The sequence below is a fragment of the Lynx rufus genome, unplaced genomic scaffold (genome assembly GCF_022079265.1).
Source record: "Lynx rufus isolate CCGP_SWC_20201006 ecotype Redwood Valley unplaced genomic scaffold, mLynRuf1.p SCAF_9, whole genome shotgun sequence".
Taxonomy (NCBI): Eukaryota; Metazoa; Chordata; class Mammalia; order Carnivora; family Felidae; genus Lynx; species Lynx rufus.
In genome coordinates, this window is record NW_025814897.1 from 98803176 (window position 1) to 98824326 (window position 21151).

A 21151-nucleotide genomic window follows, 5' to 3' on the forward strand; every position below is an offset into this window, starting at 1 on the left:
CTGCTCCTAACTTTCCCCTGACCAGACAAACCAGTGAGAGCCAAGCTCAACTGGGAGTCCCGTTACCATGGAAATCACAGCTCTTACAGCAATGGAGAAATGAAGGTGATAGGGGGGCGGGAGGGGGTGATAACACCAGAGAACATTCTTAATTCATCTAATTAAAAGCAATGTTAAAACTGCTATTGTTAAGGAAACCTAAAAGGTGCGCTAAGATGTAGGAAGCAGGGAAGAGGAGAATCTTGAACACACAGGTACATGACTTCTTTCTAGCTTATATAAATCACCATTAAATAGATCGTATCCATTTCTCCAAGGGAGAATCTCCCTTCAATAGTAGGCTTATTTCCAAAGCTACTATTTTCTCAGGAGGCAGCTCAGCTGTGGCTAAGGGTTTGGAGTAGGTGAAAGAGAGCCTCCAATTTCTCTGGCCTCTGAGCTGCACGACATTCCACAGCAACTTTAGTCAGGGAGAATGAAGGATGGGGACTTTCCTTCGAGCTAGAAAGCCCTGGGTTGGAGTCCTGACACTTCTCTAGAACAGTAACTTCTCCAGATCTCAGTTTAAAAAGATACAACACCAGGGGCACCTGGGTGGCTCAGTTGGTTAAGCGTTTGACTTTGGCTCAGGTCATGATCTCACACATTTTGAGTTCGAGCCCCATGTCCAGCTCTGTGCTGACAGCTCAGAGCCTGGAGACTGTTTCAGATTTTGTGTCTCCCTCTCTCTCTGCCCCTTCCCTGCTTGTGCTCTGTCTCTCTCTTAAAAAAAATAAACATTAAAAAAAAAAGATACAATACCAATATCCAAATAATTGTGGAGAGATGAAAAGGCATGATGTGTATAAAATGTCCAGCACAGTGCAAGCTCATAAATGGTAACTGCTGCTATTATTATCAGGAATCTGCATCTGGGGCTTCAAAAAAGATGGTTCGGGTCTACAAAGAGGACATGAAGCCAAGAATCTAGCAACTGGAGTTTTCCCTTTCAATGTTTTCCCTTTTAGCCTCTTCAGGTATTAATCTATAAAGTAGGAATGAAAGTAGGGATGATCTGCTTTTCCCTGTCCCTTGATGGAAAAAAACAAAAAAACAAAGAAGACCAAATGAGATGTGGTTTAGAAAGTAATATTCAAGGAATTTAGGGTGGTACAATAATTATTACTTTAAAAATTATCCTGATGAGAGATTTAAAATTTAAAAAAAAAAAAAAAGAGGAAATAAGTAAAAATTGAGCTAAGGGTCCACTGCACGTATAAGAATGAAGTGATAAGCAGCCCTGGATGTGGGAATACTTGTTCATGTGCCTTGGGTGTCTATCTGTCTGAAATGCTTTCACCAGGACGGGCTCCAGAATGGAGAGGACAGCAGCACGAGTTCTCAACATACCGACACATACACAGAGAATCCTGTTATGAATAATTTTCCAGGTTCTGTGGCGCTGAGAAATGTGCCTGGGCGGCTAATGGCACACCGCCCGGACGGCCCTGCAATGGTCCTGAGGTTGAATGGGTCTCTTACAGATACGGAATTGGCTCTGTTTTGAGGCAGAAGACTGACGGCACCACAGCTGCTGCTTTAAGAACCTCCCGTGCCCTCTCTTTCTGACTCAACTCCAAATGTAAGAATTAGCAAAAATCTTTGGTCTAACTGAGGAGACTACTAAAAAAAGAGCCCAATGGAGTTTATGAATTTCTAAACTAGTCATGTAGAACATGGTTGCTTGACCTCTGGATAGTCTCTTCCTTGCACACATATATCTAGCAGGTGCTCTGAACGAACTCATTGCTCCGTTCTCTACCAGCCTCAATGGCTGACTCTCTGTGGAGGTGGCAATACCTGTCTTTTCCCTTTGCACCTATTCAACCCTTTCCTTCAAGTCAGGGGATGGGGTGTGGTGCCTTTACCCTTTCTCACAGAGGTTTTCCTTCCCAGAAGATAAATCAATAGTTTCTGTCCCACCTGCAGGCCACATGGTTAAATGAGTTGGGACACACACTCAAAGGACAAACAACTATGTCTGGGATCATTGACTTTCAACTTCCCTTCACCCCAAGGTTAGATGGCATGAGTGGGGTACACCAGGGTTTAAGGAGGGATGTGTGTTAATTTTAGTGGGCTGGATTAGGGGAGCTTCGGTCTTGACCTGTGACAGTTCTACAAAGCTTCACAAGAGAGTCTCAGCTGAAGTCACAATGATTCATTCCTAACTTCAGGGAGCTGGGCAGAGAAAGTAGCCTTGTAAGAAGGGGAAGTAATAAGGTTAGTAAAGTAGATGCTTTAAGGTTGTGCTGAGTTTTTTGATGGGTCTCAAAGAGGAAGAGAATTCTTCCAGAAATGTTCCAGACCAGGAAAGAAGCAGAGAAGCCTCTCACATGTCACAAGTTTACCTTTTATAGTCTGTTGCTGCAGAAAAATTAACAAGCAAATACTATCAATTTGCTTCTAAGCACAGGAACCTACTTTGGAGACAAAACCCTCAAAAGACCAGTATGATGGATGACCCAGCTCAGGTGAGACAAGGTCAAATGCACTGGGGAGAAGTAATTAAAGACTGAGACCCCTAGACCTTGCTGCACAGATAGTCACAACCTCTATGGCTATAGTAGTCATGGGACATCAATTTGTTCTCTATGGCAGTTCCCCCGGGCCCCTCACCCTGTCAAGTCCTTAAACACCGTTGAAAGGGCAGCTCCCGAGTGCCCATCTCCTCTAGTGTTTGGGTATTAGACTAAATCCTGCTTTGTGGCAGGAAGCCAGAAGATCCCACGGGAGGATCAGCAGCCTCCAGGACTCCTGATAAGCACCAGCTTGCTTATCACACTCTAATGTGGGGGTAGGAAGGAGGGAGATGAGAGCAAAACATATGGGGGAGGGGGTGTAGTAAGAGCCCAGAGGGTGCCAGATGGGCAGGCCTCTGATTTACAGTCCTGAGAGGCCACCCGGTCCAATATTCCTGATTTCACACATGCCTGAAATTAAAGGAGCCTAGAGGAATGAGAACCTGGCCCATTTTCAGAACCATCCAGAGATGGACTTTCCGCTCCATTCTCTGGCTGGAGCTCTCAAAGCACCTCACAGAGGGGGGTATTCTCCTCACAATTAGTCAGCCCTAATGACAAAAAGAGTATCTGCCCAACAAGTTCCCCAATGCTGACAGACGGTTCGGTAGCTCTGGCCACTCTCCCAACATTGCTGCTTTCAACTATCAGTCTATCTGGCCCAGTGACTGGGGGAGCCATCTCCTCCCAGATTCCAGTGGGGTCTAGCTCTGGCTCGGTACACTCAAGGTTCATCAGCACTGACAAGAAAGAAGATCTGAGATAGTGTTAAGGGACAGCTCTGGCCTTCACTTAAAGACACCCCAAATATATCACCAATAAAGGTTTCCTTACCACTCGTCAAGGACAAAGCTGGGTGGCCTGCCAAAAATCCCTCTCTCCCTCTGACAAGAAAGACACCCCATGAAGTTGTACCACCAAATTCCATTACGTTAGAGGAGGATTATCAGGACCTGGAGACCCTTTGTAGGGCGGGATACAAAACCCAGCTGCTGATTCATGTTGGCAGAGACCTGGTTTCACCAGCTTTGGCTACAGATGTTCCCTGGTATATGACAAAAGCTGACAGCAACCCCCTCCCCAAGCAGACTGTTTTCTTTTCTGTCTAAACTCTATGAAGAGAACTGGAATCAATGTACTAGAAGGAGAGCCAGTGCCATATTGGCACATTACCAGAGAACGAGTCAGGTCGCCAAGGTCTTTATGGTTCTAAGAGAGTGGGACAAGAGGAGGATTCTTTCACTTCTGGGGTCCAAGACCATCTCGTGTACCACCTGCCTTTCCATCCCCCAAACTCTACTTAACAGAAGTAGGAGCAAAAGAATACAGTTCCCAGATCAAAACTAAAGGGATCTTGTTTCTTGTTCAAAGACAGGAAAAGAATGAGAGGCAACCAGAGTTGCTCAGTGGGAAACCTTCCTCTCCACCCTTTTAAAATTTAGACGAAAAATGTATTGCTGCCCTCAAGAAGATGTTTTCTTTTCGGCTGCATATCAATAAAGCTCAGACCATTAGTCTGAGTAGCAAACTGCACTGTTCAGATCAGCTCAGATAAGAAGCTGAAAGAAAAAACTTTGTGGTTATCTTGTTTGTGTTGGGGAATCTCATCATCTGTAAAACTGGAACGGCTCCACAGCGGCAAGAGGTCGAGTGCACTCAGCAGATCTCCCCTGTTTTAACTAAGACGATGGAAGCTGGTGGTAGGAAGAAACAGACTGGAACTGGAAACAGACTGGCCACAGGAGAAGACCCAAGCCAAGAGGAGGAAAGGAACTGTGAGGAGGAGAAATGCCTTCTCGGTAATGATGGAGATCAAGGGAGGCCTTAAGCCTTTAGAGAGGGTTACTAGAGGAAAATTAACTCTCTGGGAAGAGGGAAAAATCAATGGAAAGCAGATGCTAAGAGACAGCTGACCTTTCCATTGGAAATGGATGACTACCCATCTTGTCCAAGGCTGAGAAATGCACAAGTCCCAGAGCAGGCAGGGGGAGGGAGACTCTGCTCACCTTTTATCTTTTCTTCCTTTCAAGTTGTTGATTTACTTAGATTCATGAATTACTTAAGTGTCTTCATCCCTAGGAAAATCTGATCATTTCCCAGCAATTTTAATTTTTTTTACTGTCTCTAAGCCTTCTTTATATTCTACTTTGGAGTATAGAACTTGTAGGAGGTTGTTTTTAAAGTGACCATTTAAAAATAAGAATCTGGGGCGCCTGGGTGGCGCAGTCGGTTAAGCGTCCGACTTCAGCCAGGTCACGATCTCGCGGTCCGTGAGTTCGAGCCCCGCGTCGGGCTCTGGGCTGATGGCTCAGAGCCTGGAGCCTGCTTCCGATTCTGTGTCTCCCTCTCTCTCTGCGCCTCCCCCGTTCATGCTCTGTCTCTCTCTGTCCCAAAAATAAATAAACGTTGAAAAAAAAAAAAATAAGAATCAGAATATGAGCTCACCTAATTCTCCCCTTTATTCAGCTGAAGCAAGAACAAATCTGCCTAGATCACCCTTGTCCTAAACCAAAGCTCTCCCAACAGAAAAGAAGAACGACAGCTCCTTTTCTTAACTTTTTTTTTTTAAAGTAAGTTCTACGGGCGACTGGGTTGTTCAGTCGGTTAAATGTCTGACTTTGGCTCAGGTCATGATCTCGCCGTTCGTGTATTCGAGCCCCACATCAGGCTCTGTGCTGACAGCTCTGAGCCTGGAGCCTGCTTTGGATTCTGTGTCTCCCTCTGCCCCTCCCTTGCTCTCTCTCTCTCTCTCTGTCTGTCTCTCAAAAATGAAAAACATTAGGGGCGTCTGGGTGGCTCAGTCAGTTAAGCATCCGACTTTGGCTCAGGTCATGATCTTGTGGTTTGTGAGTTTGAGCCCCGCCGTCAGGCTCTGTGCTGACGGCTCAGAGCCTGAAGCCTGCTTCAGATTCTGTGTCTCCCTCTCCCTCTGCCCCTCCCCTGCTCATGCTCTGACTCTCTTTCAATAATAAATGTTAAAAAAAAAATTTTTTTTTAATGAAACACATTAAAAAAAAATTAAAGTAAGTTCTAGGCTCAATGTGGGGCTTGAACTCACACCCTGAGATCAAGTCGTGCATTCTACCAACTGAGCCCGCCTGGGGTCCCCTTTACTTAACTCTTGGAATGTGTTGCCCTCTGCTGCCATTGATAATCTGCTCCCTTGAAGTCATTTCTAGCCAACTTCTTGTGATTTGCTGGGATCTGAAAACTCTGTTTTATTCACTCATTCCTCTCAAAGAGCTCCCAAAGAGCAGTCAGAGGACAAGAAGTTTAGTTTTCAATTGGCCTGATGCCTTTCCAAAGGCATCTCAAGCCATTAGGACAAAGCAGAGGTTACTTCAGCTGAGGGATCTACTTTGGTGTTAAATGAAATACCAAGGCATTGAACGCTCCTAGAACAAATTAAAGTAATTATTTTCTCCTATTCCCACATGTCTGTGCACAGCACAAGTTCTTAAACTTCCTTGGCTTCATGAATCTCAAAGGAAATGGCCAAATGAGAAGTTATTCTAGAGATTCACCTTGGATAAGAGAGTCTTTCAATATATTCCAATACATTTAATACGTTTTAGTTGATATTTTTGGAAGCGCTTTGAGGACAGTTAAACATTAAAATACTTTGTATTTTATATTTGAAATACATTAAAATACTTTTAGCTTTTACAAATGCAAGAATTGGTTCTCTTACCAATTCTTGAAAAAAAAAACCTAACTGTTCTGCTTTTCGCTTTTGAAGCTATCTACTGGGAATCTATCACCATGTCTCAGTGCTGCGACTAGCACTCCAAGAACCCAATATTGGGCAAAATTGTGAAATGAGCAGGACGCTCCCTATTTTCGTAAGGATTGTCTCCTTGATAGTTTCAATTACTGTTATGGAGAAATGTGCTAGACGCACTGATGATGGCCGTAAGAAGGGGTATATCCTCACACATATGTAGGAAATATACAGCGCACAAGGTATCAAAGGGACACACATTCCTGGAACGTTCCTCAGTGTCTCCTGTGTGCCAAGTGCAGGGAATATTAGGAATACAGCAGTGCAAAGACCAGTCAAGAAGCCCGTTGTGGGAGTGCCTGGGTGGCTCAGCGGGTTAAGCATTTGACTCTTGATTTTGGCTCAGGTCACGATCTCACGGTTCGTGAGTTTGAGCCCCGTGTCAGGCTCTGCACTGACAGCATGGAGCCTGCTTGGGATTCTCTTTCTCTCTCTCTCTCTCTGCCCCTCCACCTCTTGTGCTCTCGCTCTCAAAATAAATAAACATTAAGAAGAAGAAGAAGGGGGGGAGGAGGAGGAGGGGGAGGAGGGGGGAGGAGGAGAAGGGGGAGGAGGAGGAGGGGGAGGAGGGGGAGGAGGAGGAGGGGGAGGAGGAGGAGAGGAAGCAGCAGCAGCAGCAGCCGCCGCAGCCGCCAGTTGTGTAGCAAGAGAGCAGGGACCAGGTCCATTTTATGCACTGCCTTCCCAGACCTCACAAAGTACCTGGCCCATGGCAGGGGCTCAATTAAACTTTGTTGAGTGAAAAGAATAACACACAGAATAGGCTGCACTCTGAGAGACCATGAGAAAAGAAATCATCAGAGTTACTTTAGAGAAATCTGTCATGGAAAAATTCACCGAAACTAATTGCAGCTCTACTGTTATTTTTAATGTTTTATCTTGCCCCCTCCCTTCTCTGACAAAGTGCATCAGAGACACCCCTGAATTCTCCCATACTCCCTCCCCCTTTCCTGCAATGTGCTGAAGAAAGGCACTGTTTGAGGATAGATGCTTTGTGTCACATCTCAGAAGTCAACTTTAAGATAATTGCAGCGGAAGCAGCTTTTAATCAACTGACAGGCGGCTTTAAGAAAATTAATGAGGACAAAATCTTAGGAAAGAGTAAATCATTTCTGACAACAAAGCTGTCTCTCTTTTTTCCCAATCCCCCCTTGAAGAAATAGTACCCTTCCTTCCAGGGTACAAAAATAAAATATCTTTATTTTTGGTTTTTGCCACTCCCAAGGCCAGACAAGATTAAGAAAGGCTCATTCCCTTAGATTTCTGGGGAATACTCTAGATTGACTAGAGTTCTAGGTGACTTTTGAAAATCAAACTTTCAGGGGCGCCTGGGTGGCTCAGTTGGTTGAGCGTCTGACTTCGGCTCAGGTCACGATCTCGCGATCTGTGAGTTCGAGCCCCGCGTCGGGCTCTGTGCTGACAGCTCGGAGCCTGGAGCCTGCTTCAGATTCTGTGTCTCTCCATCTCTCAGCCCCTCCCCTGCTCATGCTCTGTCTCTCTCTGTCTCAGAAATAAACATTAAAAAAACAAAAACAAAAAAGAAAATCAAACTTTCAGAATCTAGGGAAGTAGAGATGAGTAGATTATGTCACAGGCTAAATTCCGGACAAAGAGGTTATAGTGAAGATTATATACTGAAGCATGGAGCTAGGACTGGCCCAAAGAGCCTGTACACGTTAGTTACATAAACACTGGCCAGGGCTGACGGCGCTGGACACCCATGCTGCCCTAAGATCTAAGCTACAATTTAGTTATGACTAATTTGAACACTCTGGATATCAAGCCTTTGCTGTGGTTGATTTTAATGAATTTATAATAATAATCAGTCACTAGGCTCTGTGAAGATGGCTATAAAAGTGACAGAAAATGGCTATAAAAAGAAAGACAACTGATGTTTCTTTATAACCAAGATGACATCCATTAATGGGCATCATAGTGATGTCTCCCATCCAAGGATAACAGTGAGTGGAATACTGGAAAAAGGAACTGAAGAAGTACTCCTTTAGATGGGGAAGGGCCTGGAGAGAAAGATAAAGATACTGCTTCTCACTTTTTAAGCCAAAGCATCTCTGTATTCTATAGCGTGCAGGCAAACAGGCAAGGCCTTGTGGTTAAGAGCTCAAGGAAAGTCAAATGTGGGCAGGTAAGAATTTTAATCAGAAATGGAAAAAGGCCTCACAGCATTAGTTCTTAAAGTACTACCACTAGGATGTTAGCATGATGCAGAATGCTTTAGGCTGGAGATACACATCAATTTCTCAACTTGCTAGAAGTATCTGAAAGATACTGTTATTAGGAGCCATGGAAGTAACCAGATGAGGTTCTAGGGACGGTGAGAGCAAAAAGGAAAAGGACAAAGTTATACTGATAGGTGAGGTCTAACTAGAATCTCCATGCAGCCAACAATTCGTTCTCAATCTTGACTGAGTGGGCAGAGTCATCTGGAGGCTTGGTAAAACAAGGATGGCTGGGCCCCACCCCTAGCCTGATTCAGCAGGCCTCACATGAGGCTGAGAATCTGAGTTTCTACGAAGTTCTCTGATGATGTTGATATGGTCTCAGCAGAGTACACATTGAGAACTACAGTCCAGTTAGTTAAGAGTGGATCGTAGGTCTGTAAAAAATGGTAACAAATCTGTGTTCTTTCCCCGCTGCCTAGAGAATGAGGGGGATGCAGATCTCTACAGCCAGAGCCCCAGAGGAAGAAGATATACATAGGGACAGTCCACCACCGAAGAACAGAACTCGCAAGGTGAAGAAGTAGGGAAGGAGAGGAATGAAGAGGGAGAGACAGGGAGAAGAGAGGAAGAGAGGGGAGTAAGGGGGAGAGAAGGGGGAGAGAGGAGCTGCCTCTCTTTCCAACACCCCCTCCAAACTAACAATCTGCCTAGGTAATAGTTGCTCAACACTTAAATGCAGTTTTACCACATAACCACAAAGAAAAGGCTTCCAATAAAGTGGACCTTATTAAGTATTTGAGGCTTTGCCTTAAAAAGCACAATGCTGTTCCTCAGAGAAAGGAGAGCTAAATTGCTTTCTCTCCTAAAGCTTCTCCCATCCAAGTCAAATGACAGTGTCCTCATCCATCACTTCTGCCAATAAAATGACCAGAGAGAAAAGCAAACCAGCACTGGGAAGATTCAAGCAACCAGTGCCTCTAGGACCTGTAGGGATTATGCAACAAGGATCCTCTTCGGTTCTTACTGAACCACTTCTATGCCCCCAACCCCCACCTGTTGGGGGGATGGTCCATGCATCTGAGAAAAAGAATACACAGCACCTTAATTCCGGTGTTGAAAGCACTAATCCTTATTCTTGCTTTCCAGTTCAAAATGCCCCAGCACCACTCCCCAGCCCCTACAGCTGCTGACTTTTGCCCTAGGTAAAACAGCACTTATTACTGATATAAAAATGGAAGAACAGTCTGGTGTAGGACTATTTCTGGTGTCATTAGTAATTTTATATTTTTGTTATTATGCTTTCACTTGGTTACAACCAAAGTTATTACAATGTGCAAGTTGCCACTATTTTAGAAAATTAATTGCAGTTTTCTGTGACAATATTATGCCTTATTCCAATTAGAAAATGAAAGCAGAGAAGGCACACAGGCAGTTCAGTGTTTTGAGAATTTAGCAAAACTTGAGCTCAGCAATCTCCAAATGCCTAACTTCAAAAACCAAACAGAAACTAGCAAAGAGCGTTCCCCGGCTCAAGTATAAGGTAGCCAGACACAAATAAGACCCTGAATCACAGAATAGCATACCCAGCTTGGAGGAACCTAGAATGGGCAGAAGGGAGGGGATGATCAAATATGTGCTCAGTCTTACTTTTCCAGATTTGCCAACCACACTAAAGTCGGGAAGACTGAGCCTAGTCTCAGAAGCAGAGAAGGGAAATATCAAAAAGACCGTGATCCTAGAAACAAAGGTAAAAATTAAAATGGCTCAACATAGGGGCAGAACAGAATCCAGAACGCAGATATTCATGGGAGAGCTCTTGAAGGCAACAACAACTGAGAGAAGACAGGAGGGGAAGCACAGAGAGCCAACAAGCTAAGTAAGGTCTGGCAGGAAGTGGCGCACAAAGGCCACAGTGCCTGTGACAGGATTAGCCAAGGATCCAAGCCCCACGCATAAAACCACATGTAAACCAGAGACTGTGTCTCTCCCCCTTGCTTGAAGGGGCTGCGGGCAGAAACCTAAAATGAAGAAAGGAGTCCATAAGAACAGCGGCTCTCAAACTCAAGTGTGTTATCAGAATTAGTTGGAAAGTTTGGTGTACAAATGCAGATACCCCTCCCACCCCATTCTTGTGCAGATATGTAGCCCCCCCACCCCCACCCCGCCGCTGCCGTGGTCATGTCTGTTTTTGACAAGGACCCCAGGTGTTCTAACACAGGTTGTTGGAGGAACACAGTTTGAGAAGCACTGATCCAGAGGTCTGAAAACTGCTTAGAATAAATGCATCAAGGCAAAGCAGCAATCAGCGATTCATTTTCAGAAGAGTGTTCATATGGGGCTGGGTAAGAGATCATCTCTTGGGGAGAGATGTCACTTAGTGGGAATTAAAATAAGGTAAGTCAATGCTCTGGAGGATGTTCTCCTGGGAATGTCAGTTGACCCAACAAGCTTACCCCTCTGAATATTACATCACGGTGATTTCCAAGAAGGACCACCAAAAAGAAGGGGAATGAATTCTGGGTAGAGAAGCTTGAGGACAGGCCCATCACCCACAAAAGCATTCCTTCAAAGACAGAGCTTGACATTACAGATGGAGACACCCACCCATACTTACCTGTGCAAAGAGGAAGATGCTCTACTGTCCCATTAAACCCTCGCTCCCTGATCTCAGACAAAAAGGCCCTCCTTGACTTAAACGGTGGTACAGCATAGCTATCCAAAAAAGCTGGTGTCTTCCCTTCCACCAATGACTGAATTCAGGGATATTTTCTGAGTGCTTTGGTGCCTTTGGATGTTAAGGGGCAACCAAGACCTGGAAAACCAGAAACTTTTCTGTAGTGCAGGGGTTTAAAGGCAGATGTGGTGGACACAGGGTGAGCAAAACCTTGTCCAGCAGCCTGGATCCTGTCTCTTAGGTGAGAGGAACACTTCCCAAATGGGAGCTTTCTAGTCACTTCAGCTCCCTAAGTGGCAGATGGTGCCTACTGAGAATCAAAAAAGCCTCACCAGGAGGCCTGAGAAATAGCTCTTGTCACGAGGCATGCAGCAGCTGGCTAGCTGCCCTGAGCCCCTTAGCAGGACAGCAACGGATCACCATATCTCCTCAGCAGACTCCTCCAACTGCATTCCCTGAGCTGCCAGCCCCATACGTGACAACATCTTGGCTTCCGCCCTGTAGCTGTTTGCCCTTAGCCAGATGTTTCTAAGCTACTTATGGAAAAGAGGAACCTTGCTAGGATGGTGGACTGGCAGGCTATGCCCAGGAGCTGGGCAGGAGCCCTGGCTTCCGGAAGAGGCTGGAGATGTCCATTAGTGTTGCCGAAATCAGATCCTGTCTCTTAATGATTATAAACAATTATTCCACAATTAGGCAGGAAGGATTTAGAAGAACAGCTGTTGGGACCAGGATTCTAGGTGGTGCAAGGCAGACACCAGGTACTTTTACCATCCGAATCTGAAGAGAACCAAAATAAGAATATTTAAACTAAACCTTAATGTCCATCCTCAAATGTCTAGGTAAGAAAACAGGCCTGTGAACTTCCCAGAATGTGTTCTCCCAATTACCTAATATCAGATATTTCCAAAGTCATCTGGAATTCAAGAATTGGGACTTCCCTGGCAGTATGATTTCAAGGGCACAGACTGCCTGTTTCATGTTCCACCCCTTTCAGAGGCTTGGTGGAATATGCTGTCACCTATCACTGGTTCTGCTCGATACCACCTAGAAATGCTAAGGAGAACGCTTGCCTTGAGATCCTCTTTCATTCATTCAGCTTCTCCTAGATGTCAAGTTCCTTATTTGTACTTGAACTTCATAAAGGCGAAATGGATATGGTCTTCGCTCATGAAGAGCTCACAGTTCCAAAGAGGAGAATGACATGGGAAGAAGTAAGTGCAGTCTAATGTGATGAGTGTGAATACGCGTGCCAGTAGCCAGGTACGATGGTGGTACAAAGAGGGAGTGATTTGGAAAGGTCCTGGAAAAGGGGAAGAGCTACGGACGTTGGGTTTGAGAGAGAGGACAGTCCAAGTAAAGGCACACTGACAAGAAAGAACCTTCTGAAATTCTGGGTGCTTGGAAGTGGCTCAGCAGAGTTGGATAGAGGGTCCCTGTAGGAGACGGGAGGGAGAAGAGGCTGGCGACAACCATGCTAGGCCACCCACTTTCCGTCACTTTCTACACAGTGGATCCTATCTCTCTCTCTTTTTTTTTTTTCCTTTAAAAAAAAACAAATGCTTCCATTCCAGGCATCAAACATCTACATGCACAGCACTAAATGAAGGGCCCTGGGGGATATGCCCCTAAGGAGCTTACACGGAACCTAATTGGGCAGATTAAACATACACACCACTCAGCTAAAGAAAACACAAAACAACACATAAACAAGTGCATAAAACTATAAATGGCACAGCACAAAGTGCTAAGGGAATTCATAGGTTCTTAGCTTGAGACAGAGCTTAAATACCATCTAATTAGAGAACCATTCAAATGCTCAATTCCCCTCAGCAAAAGCAAATCAGCCCCCATGGGAACTCAGTCAGAAACTAGTATGCTTGAGTTCAGAAGGCCAGTAACCCCATGATGCCCAGAAGGCTTTTACGGCAGTGTAAGAGAGGTCCACCTCAGACAAGACAGGGCCCCAACAGGACCTTTCTCTGGTAGTGAAATGGACGAGATGATTAAGAGCACAGCGGCTACCGAAAGGCCTCATCCTCCAACATGATTACAACCCACGGAAAAGAACATTTCATAGTATACCATTTATCAATTTTTATAGTTTGCTTCTTCAAAAAAAATTTTTTTTAAATAAGCATAAATATTTCACTGGGTCCTTTATGTATCTCCAGACTAAAGGTCTCGTGTTGAGGTAAGGAGGTACTCAGTTTGGTCTTCATCCAAAGACACTTTCAGGCCTCTGGGGAGCTCAGCTCAGGAACAAGGGTGTGAGAAAGTTCCTGCTTTTTAATAGTCCAGAGCTTCCAAAAGCTGGTCATGGATGGGCCGGACTGCAGTCTTTCCTTACTCTTTACGAACATGCTACCTCTAGTCTAGGCTGGGAGATCACACCATTGCCCTTCACTACCCTGCCAAGCCTGGAGAGCTGCCCGACAGTGGAGGCATAAGCCGTGGCACTCACCCTCATGGAGGTCTCGCCACCATGGGCCTGTTGCAGTCTGAAGACCTGGGCCACCATGTGCTCTGTGGAGGGGTGCAGCAGGATCCTCCTCGAGGCCAAGCCCACCATTACGTATCGGCCCATTGGGGACAGGCTCACCGAAATGGCATTGGGACCTGAGAGCCAACAGAACAGAGAGATGTTTCCCAGAGTTCTTGCCATCACAAGGCAATGATGTTCCCTCTCAGTCTTTTCTCTTTATTTTCAGTTTGCGTCTTTGGTTACCCAGGGGCTCTCTCATAGGAGTGCAGTGAGGAGTACAATGAGAAGGTGTCTCAAGTGTTGAATACAGTGTCTGACATACAGAAAGTACTTAACAAATGCTCACCACTGTCATCATAGAATCACATTTAAAAAAATTGGTACCATACTGAAAATACTATTTTGAAATCTATTTTCACTTCATACATTAGGACCATTTTTCCACCATTAAATATTCTTCTATAAGAGCATTTTAAAGGCCAGATGGTATTTTACCCTATCAATGCACCTTTATTTATTTAAGCAATTCTTCACCATTTGACATTTTTCTCTATAAGTAACACTGCTGTGAACATCCTCATACATAAATCTCTGTATAGTTTTCTGATTATTTCCTTAGAAGTGGGATTCCTGGATTGAAGGGAACATACATTTTAGGGGCTTTTAATACACAAGGCCAAACTGCCTCGCGGTGTATAAGCTTCCCCAAGCCATGACCAAAGCTCCTCCTTTATCTATGGCCATCACAGCAGAAGCATGTTGGTAATGCCGTCATGGCAGGAAGGACTCTTATTCTGAGATTCTTCTGTAATGCTACCAGCCAAGACTCCTGCCAAGCAATCTTCCTCTGGCCTGTGCCCTAAGGAGGCAGGGGCAGGATATGATCAGTACTCCAACCTAAGCTATGCCTCACCTAGGAATGCCCATGCAAAGGCACCGGCATCCCTCTGTCACTAGGTTGGGCTTTCTTTCCCTTACCAAATCGCTTGGTGTAGAGCATTTCACCCAGGTTATGGGGGGCCAAGGAGTACACTGCCAGGATGCCTTCATCAGGAAAGCCCCTCTGGCTGCTAGGGATGAAAGCTGCCAGGAGCTGGCCATCTGCAGAAATGTCACAGCTGGCATCATTGTAGATCTTGCAGTTCTGCACCAGCACATTCACGGAGGCTGCATCAGACAAAGAAAGAAAAGAGGGTAAGAAAGTTTGGAGTTGATGGTGTAAAAAATTCTGGGCCAAGAAATTTGGGGGCTTTCCTAAGGGCCTGAACCCTCTCTAGAAACGCTAAAGGCTGCCTTGTCAATCAAACTAAAATTTCATGGAAGAAGCAACACAAGAGACTGGAAAGGTATGTCTCTTTTACCATTTTAATAGGAAACGACAGATAGTCAACACAATCACAACCACCTGCTGAGTCTTAGCTCACACTTTGGAAACATCATTTGAGAGATTAGATATGGAAAAAGTTATTAAAAATTGTTCCTGGAGAGCCACTCAGCAGCTGTTATTGTCCAAGAGATCAAAACTAAGATGAATGAAAATGCAAAACCACTGATTCCAAGAGAAAGGTGATACAGGTAAAGCTTCCTTGGGGTGAGGATCCTACTGCACACCTGCTATGCGACATTGGAGAAGGAAGTCATTTCATGAGTTTGTGCCTTACTTTCTCATTTAAGGGAAATGGAACATTTAGAGACTTCAGACTTCTGGACAGGTCCTTGCTAACACCTGTTCCTAACTCCACAAGAGAGGACAAAGAGAAACAAAGCCCAGCTGTGGCTGGATGGCTAGAACTCTTCATTTCTCACTATGCCGTAGGCCTTACCAATACCATAAGCAAACACCCAGGGGCAGCCTCAGTCTGTACTTGGCAGCTACAAAGAATTATGCACAGGGTCAGCCAGGCAGCAGGCTCAGCAGGAGGGAGTAGGGTGGGGGTGGGGTGGTGGAAGAATGTGGGGAGGATCTGCTCCATGTGACAGGACTGAGATGTTGGCCAGCACTGGTCCTGTGCCTGCACACTTTGTTTGGGTTTTCATTTGAATCTCCGAAGCCCACTGTGTAATTCCCTGCCAAGAGGAAGCAGCTTACCCTTGATGTGAGCTTGGGAGCAGAATGCCCACACCAAGGGCACAAGCAGAACGGCACAACACATCCAAAGGGACCAAGTTCCTCTGGGCTTTGTCTCACTTAGATCTACTTCAAGTGCACATGAAAACAAACTTTTCAGTCCTTCTCTTATTTGAAGGAGACTACTCGAATGTCCACTGTCAAAAGCATTATGGTTAAAAAAAAAAAAAAAAAAAAAATCAAGCTCAGCTGCACTCACCAGATTCCAGGTGATCTATTCTAGGAAGTCAAAAGGCCTGCCCTGGAAGGAAGGTCAAGGGCAAGTTCCCCCATGAAATTAAGGAAAACAAAACAAAGAATTGCTTTTCAGGGGCCTAAGGTTTAGGGGCTCAGGGACCCACAGTAATTTCTAATACTCTATATTCATCCTCCTTTCCCTGTGTGTTGTTAATGAAGTTACAGAGACGACAAAGTAGATCAAAAAAGACATCAGAACACATTGATTAGGCTATTGTGCCAACTCTTGGGGGCTGACACCTACAGCACCATTACACATAAAACCGAGGAGGGACCACAAGGATGGTTCTGTTTGCTAACTAATAAAATAATGACATCCAAATATTCACTGCTATCACCATTAGGGCTCTGTACTGCTCAACTTCCAACCCACCATCTGCTCTAGCCTCTGTGGCTAGATTTATCTAGTTAGCACTGAGACCGTCTGCTCCTTACTCAGGGTCCCCAGCCTGGTGCCAAAAAATGACAATCTTTTCCTCCTTCCCTAGGCTGACACATGATTCCAATTGGCGATATATAAAAAAGAGAAAAAAACAAAGGAATGGGGGAAGCTTCGGGAGTGAGTCCATCTTGATCTTCTAAACTTGAGGCTGGCACAACCCTCAGAAAGATAAAAAGAAACTGACAATTGAGACTATAACAAACTTTAGAACAGTTTTGCACAATTACAATTTTATCCACATTTAATATCTTAAAAACGCATGATGGCTATTTTATGAAAGTAGGCTTTCTTATCTCCCTGATACATAGATCTCACTCACGTGTGCTCACATACAACTCAGTTGAACATATAGAAATCTATAGTGACCCTCAGAACTCACCACCAACGTAAAATAAAAAGCACTTAACTGCTTACTGTCAGATTAATTCCTAAGGGGAGCCAGGGTGGCAAGGAGAGTACAAGTAAGGTTTTCCTTCTTCTGGAAAGCCTGGCTCTAAAACGCTGAAAAACTGGGCGTATAGACAGAAAAGCATTTTGTCAGCCTCCAGTCCAAGCCACTGTGTTTGTGTTTACTACATTATGATGAATCCAAATCAATGGCCACCTCCCAAATTTTGTTCCTTCCCCACCAACTCCACCCAGTTTCACAAGTGCTCCCAGTCACTGCAGGGAGCTCACAGACAGACATGCAAATGACAAATGAAAAGAGAATGCCGAAAACTCAGCCAGAGCTTCTCCAGGCGTATGCAACTGTGCAGCTAGTGACCCGGGGCTTCACTCCTGTCCTAATGAAGGGGATGTGGCAGGCACACAGTGATTTGGTAGCTTCACTTCTGCGAGCACTGGGTGGTGTGTTTACAATTTCATTTTTATTTCAAAGTTCCAATTAGTGGCTTACATTTGCTGCCCGTTGTCTATTAATTTCCCACATGGAAATGGAAATGTTCAGTTACAATGGTGAGTGGTCACTGCTTCAATTCACTTGTGTAGCTTCCCCTCATGAGGCTGAAATTTTGATGAGTTAATTTACACAGGGAGAGGTTTCTTGTTTTCTGGGGCCATAGGAAAGTAATGCACTCATGACAAGGACAACTCACCCTTTCTGGACTGAACAACAATGTAAGCAGGTAGAGAAAAAGGTGAAGTGAAATAAAGCCTAAGGCACTGGCAACCCACACACCAGTAGAAATCTTTGTTCTGCTCTCTGCCTCGCCTTATCACAGTGCTTCTCCAGTATTAGCATGCATCAGAATCACCTGGAGGGCTTATTAAAACACAGAATGTTCGGGTGAGGCCTGAGAATTTGCATTTCTAACAAGTTCCTAGATGCCTCTGATGCTGCTGGTCTGGGACCACACTTGAAAACTGCTGCCTTACCAAACAGTCCTTGATCCCTGAGCTGTAGCTCCAGCAACCTGCCCTGCACTTAAAGGCAAAAAACACACGTGGGGAAGGGTGATGGGGCAGCTCAGAATGGAAATAAAGGTTAGGAAAGAAAGGATTTTTCAAATCAAAGCTGCTTAAGAGCTTCAGGGGGCAGCTCCAGGGGGAGAAAAAATGATGCAGAAGACAGCAGGAAGCCATGTTCCAGACTCCGCAATGTAATCTCCTCCTAATTATAAATGATTTCCAAGTGAAAATGCCCTAGCAGGGAATAGGAGGGGTTAGAAATACTGATGCCTGGAGGAGCAGATGGCTCTGCCTTCCTATCAGCTCCATAAATTATAAACAAACACCTTGTACAAAGATCGATTTGTAGCCTGTTGCTGGCTGGCCAGATGAGGCCATGGGAGCGATTAGCAGTTGCAGTGCTTTTGCAAATGCATTAGATACTGATTTGGAAAACTCAAAGGGGGTTAAATCAGCAGGGAAATTTCCTTTTGGCTCTGAGCCCATCTGGTTGCAGAATAAGACCTCCTCACAGAACTACGTATGACACTGCAAGCCCTCCCTGAAGGCACCAATCGCTACATCTCCTGTGGTATGGTCTGCCTTACACCACTCAGCCACTGGATTTCTGAAGGCCAGTTCTGGCAGGAAAACCTAGTGACCAATGCTCTTTACCCAATAAGAGCTCACTCTTAAAACACAAGAGTGAGGGGCGCCTGGGTGGCTCAGTTGGTTGACCGACCGACTTCGGCTCAGGTCGTGATCTCACAGTTTGTGAGTTCGAGCCCCGCATCGGGCTCTGTGCTGACAGATCAGAGCCTGGAGCCTGCTTCAGATTCTGTCTCTCCCCCTCTCTCTACCCCTCCCCTGCTCACGCTCTGTGTCTCCGTCTCTCAATAATGAATAAATGTTAAAAACAAACAAAAAAAGAGTGAATCTAATGAGCTACTTTTTCATGAAAGTGTTTTCAAAATTATCTACACGTCTGAGGCCTTTTCACCGGCTTCTAAACTTTACAAAGAGGAATTCATTAATCTTGCATCCCAACTGAGAGAAACATGTGGCAAGAATCTTTAACTCCAGAAAAAAGTTAAATGCAATTCGGGTAAGTCAGATGACCAGCAATATAGTGGCTGCTGAACACATGAGTAAAACTCAAGCCCAGTGGCTGGCAGGCACAGGCTGTGCCACAGCCAAAGGCTACCCTCGACAGAGAGGTACGTGGTGTTCAGAAATGAATCCTACAGCAAAAGAAATTCCCTACTTACTCTTCTCACGGCTGAATCTATCAAGAGTGAAGATGCAAACTGTAACTAGAGTTCATTCAGACCAACCAGCAAACCACGGGCAACTCAGGTAAAAGTGACTATCATTCTAGAGGGTAATACCATGGGAAGGAACACTGACTATAATTAGACATATACGCCCTAAGCAACCAGAACGCAGTTCTTTTCCAAGGTCAGAACTCTAAGAAAAATAGGACACTCTTAAAAAGCAGAATTCTAACCCCATGCATGAGCCAAACTAAATGAGCCAATCCAGTTCCACATGAAACTCTCTGATCAACTCAGGTTTTACAAGAGTTGTAATCAAAAGATGCAAGAAGAAACACAGAAGGAGAATTATAGGAAGTTGTAGTTGGAACAAGTTAAGGCTTATACAAAACACACTGGGACAACCAAAAAGGCCATCAAAGCTACGACAGCAACATATCCTATGCCCGTTTTCTGAAGATTTTGTTTTCCTATCAAGGCAAATGACCTGCAACTGGGTAGAAACAACATGCTTGAGAAGGATGGGAAGCCCATTACAGATAAGGCAATGGGGTGAGAGCAATAACTTACTTACATGAACATTACTCTCCATAGATGGAGAATACATATCCCAGTGTACTAAAGATGGGGGCAGGTGGGACTTTATAGAGTTATGGCCATACTCTCAAAGAATCATGGTGCAATTTCCTAGAAAAAGACATGATAAAAATAGCTAGCACTTTCTGACCATTTATTATATGTCAGGTAATGTTCAGAGTGCCTGACATTATTAACTAATATAATTCTCAGAACAACCCTATGAGGTTTGCACTATTATAATTCTCACTTTATAGACAAGGAAATGAAGGTGGAGAGAGATTAAATAACCAAGGTCATACTGCTAGAAGGTGGCTTGACCAGGGATTTGAACCTGGACAGCGTGTCATAAGAGTTCATGTGCTTACCCCCTTATAGGACAGTTGACAGAGAAAGTTATCAAAGAACTACCTCCCTCCATGCAAGGAAGGAAGGAAGGAAGGAAGGAAGGAAGGAAGGAAGGAAAGAAGGAAGGAAGGAAAGAAGGAAGGAAGGAAAGGAGGGAGGGAGGGAGGGAGAAAGAAAGACAGACAGACAGACATTAGGCCCAGACCTTTAAAATACAAAAGCGTAAGCAATTCAAATAGTATTTAAACTGCTCCAAAGAAAACCTACCAAATTATATTTATAATACAAGCATGATACTGACACCAAAATCCATAGATATTATAAAAAAGGACAGGGCCATCCCACTTGCAAAAATCAATGAAAAAAGTCTATTAGTAAGCTACATGGAAAGAATTTTACATTAAAGAATACTCCACCAACCAGGTGTTGTTTTTTTTTTTTTCCAAGAAATGTAAAGACGGGTTCAATATTACAGAATCCATTAATATGAAGATTTTATTAGATCAAAGGAGAGGAAAAAAAAACATATGATCATCTTCATAGATGCTGAAAGGCCATGACTAAATTCAAAATCCATTCTCGATAAAAACTTTCAATAAAATAGGAATAGATGACTTCCTTAAAATGGTAAACTAGTTCTGGTTCAACCTAAAAGCCAGCAATATGTTTATAGGGAAAAAGCTAGAAGTTTTCCTAATAAAATCAGGAACAATATGAAGCTGCCTGCTATTATTTAACACTGTACTGATAGGAGCCAATGCAAATAGACAAGAGAAAGAAATCACGAATGTAAAACTTGGAATGGAGAAGGTAAAATTATCACTTCTTACAGATAACACACCTAGAAAATCCATGAGATTTACCTGAGTAACAACTATAATTAGTAAACAATTCAGTAAGACAGTAGGATTTAAAAAATAAGCTTATAATAGTAAACTTAAGAATTCTATAGGATCTATATGAAGAAAACATTCCTAACAACACAAGAGAAACTTGGAGAAATGGAAAATCATACCACATTCTTACTAAAAAGATACCATAAAGATGTTGAATCTCCTTAAGTTAATTTATAAGTT

The 21151-nt window shown here is 44.2% G+C and overlaps 1 protein-coding gene across 11 annotated transcripts in view; it reads right to left on the reverse strand.

Annotated features, from left to right (window-relative positions):
* AMBRA1 (autophagy and beclin 1 regulator 1) overlaps nucleotides 1-21151 on the reverse strand; it is a 179506-nt gene that overhangs the window by 17138 nt on the left and 141217 nt on the right. For all 11 annotated transcript variants that reach the window (XM_047072308.1, XM_047072303.1, XM_047072313.1 and 8 more), the window contains 2 exons: nucleotides 14660-14848; nucleotides 13661-13815 (listed from right to left, as the gene is read on the reverse strand). In XM_047072308.1, coding sequence (XP_046928264.1) covers nucleotides 13661-13815; nucleotides 14660-14848 — 344 coding nt within the window. The remainder of the gene's footprint in view (nucleotides 1-13660; nucleotides 13816-14659; nucleotides 14849-21151) is intronic.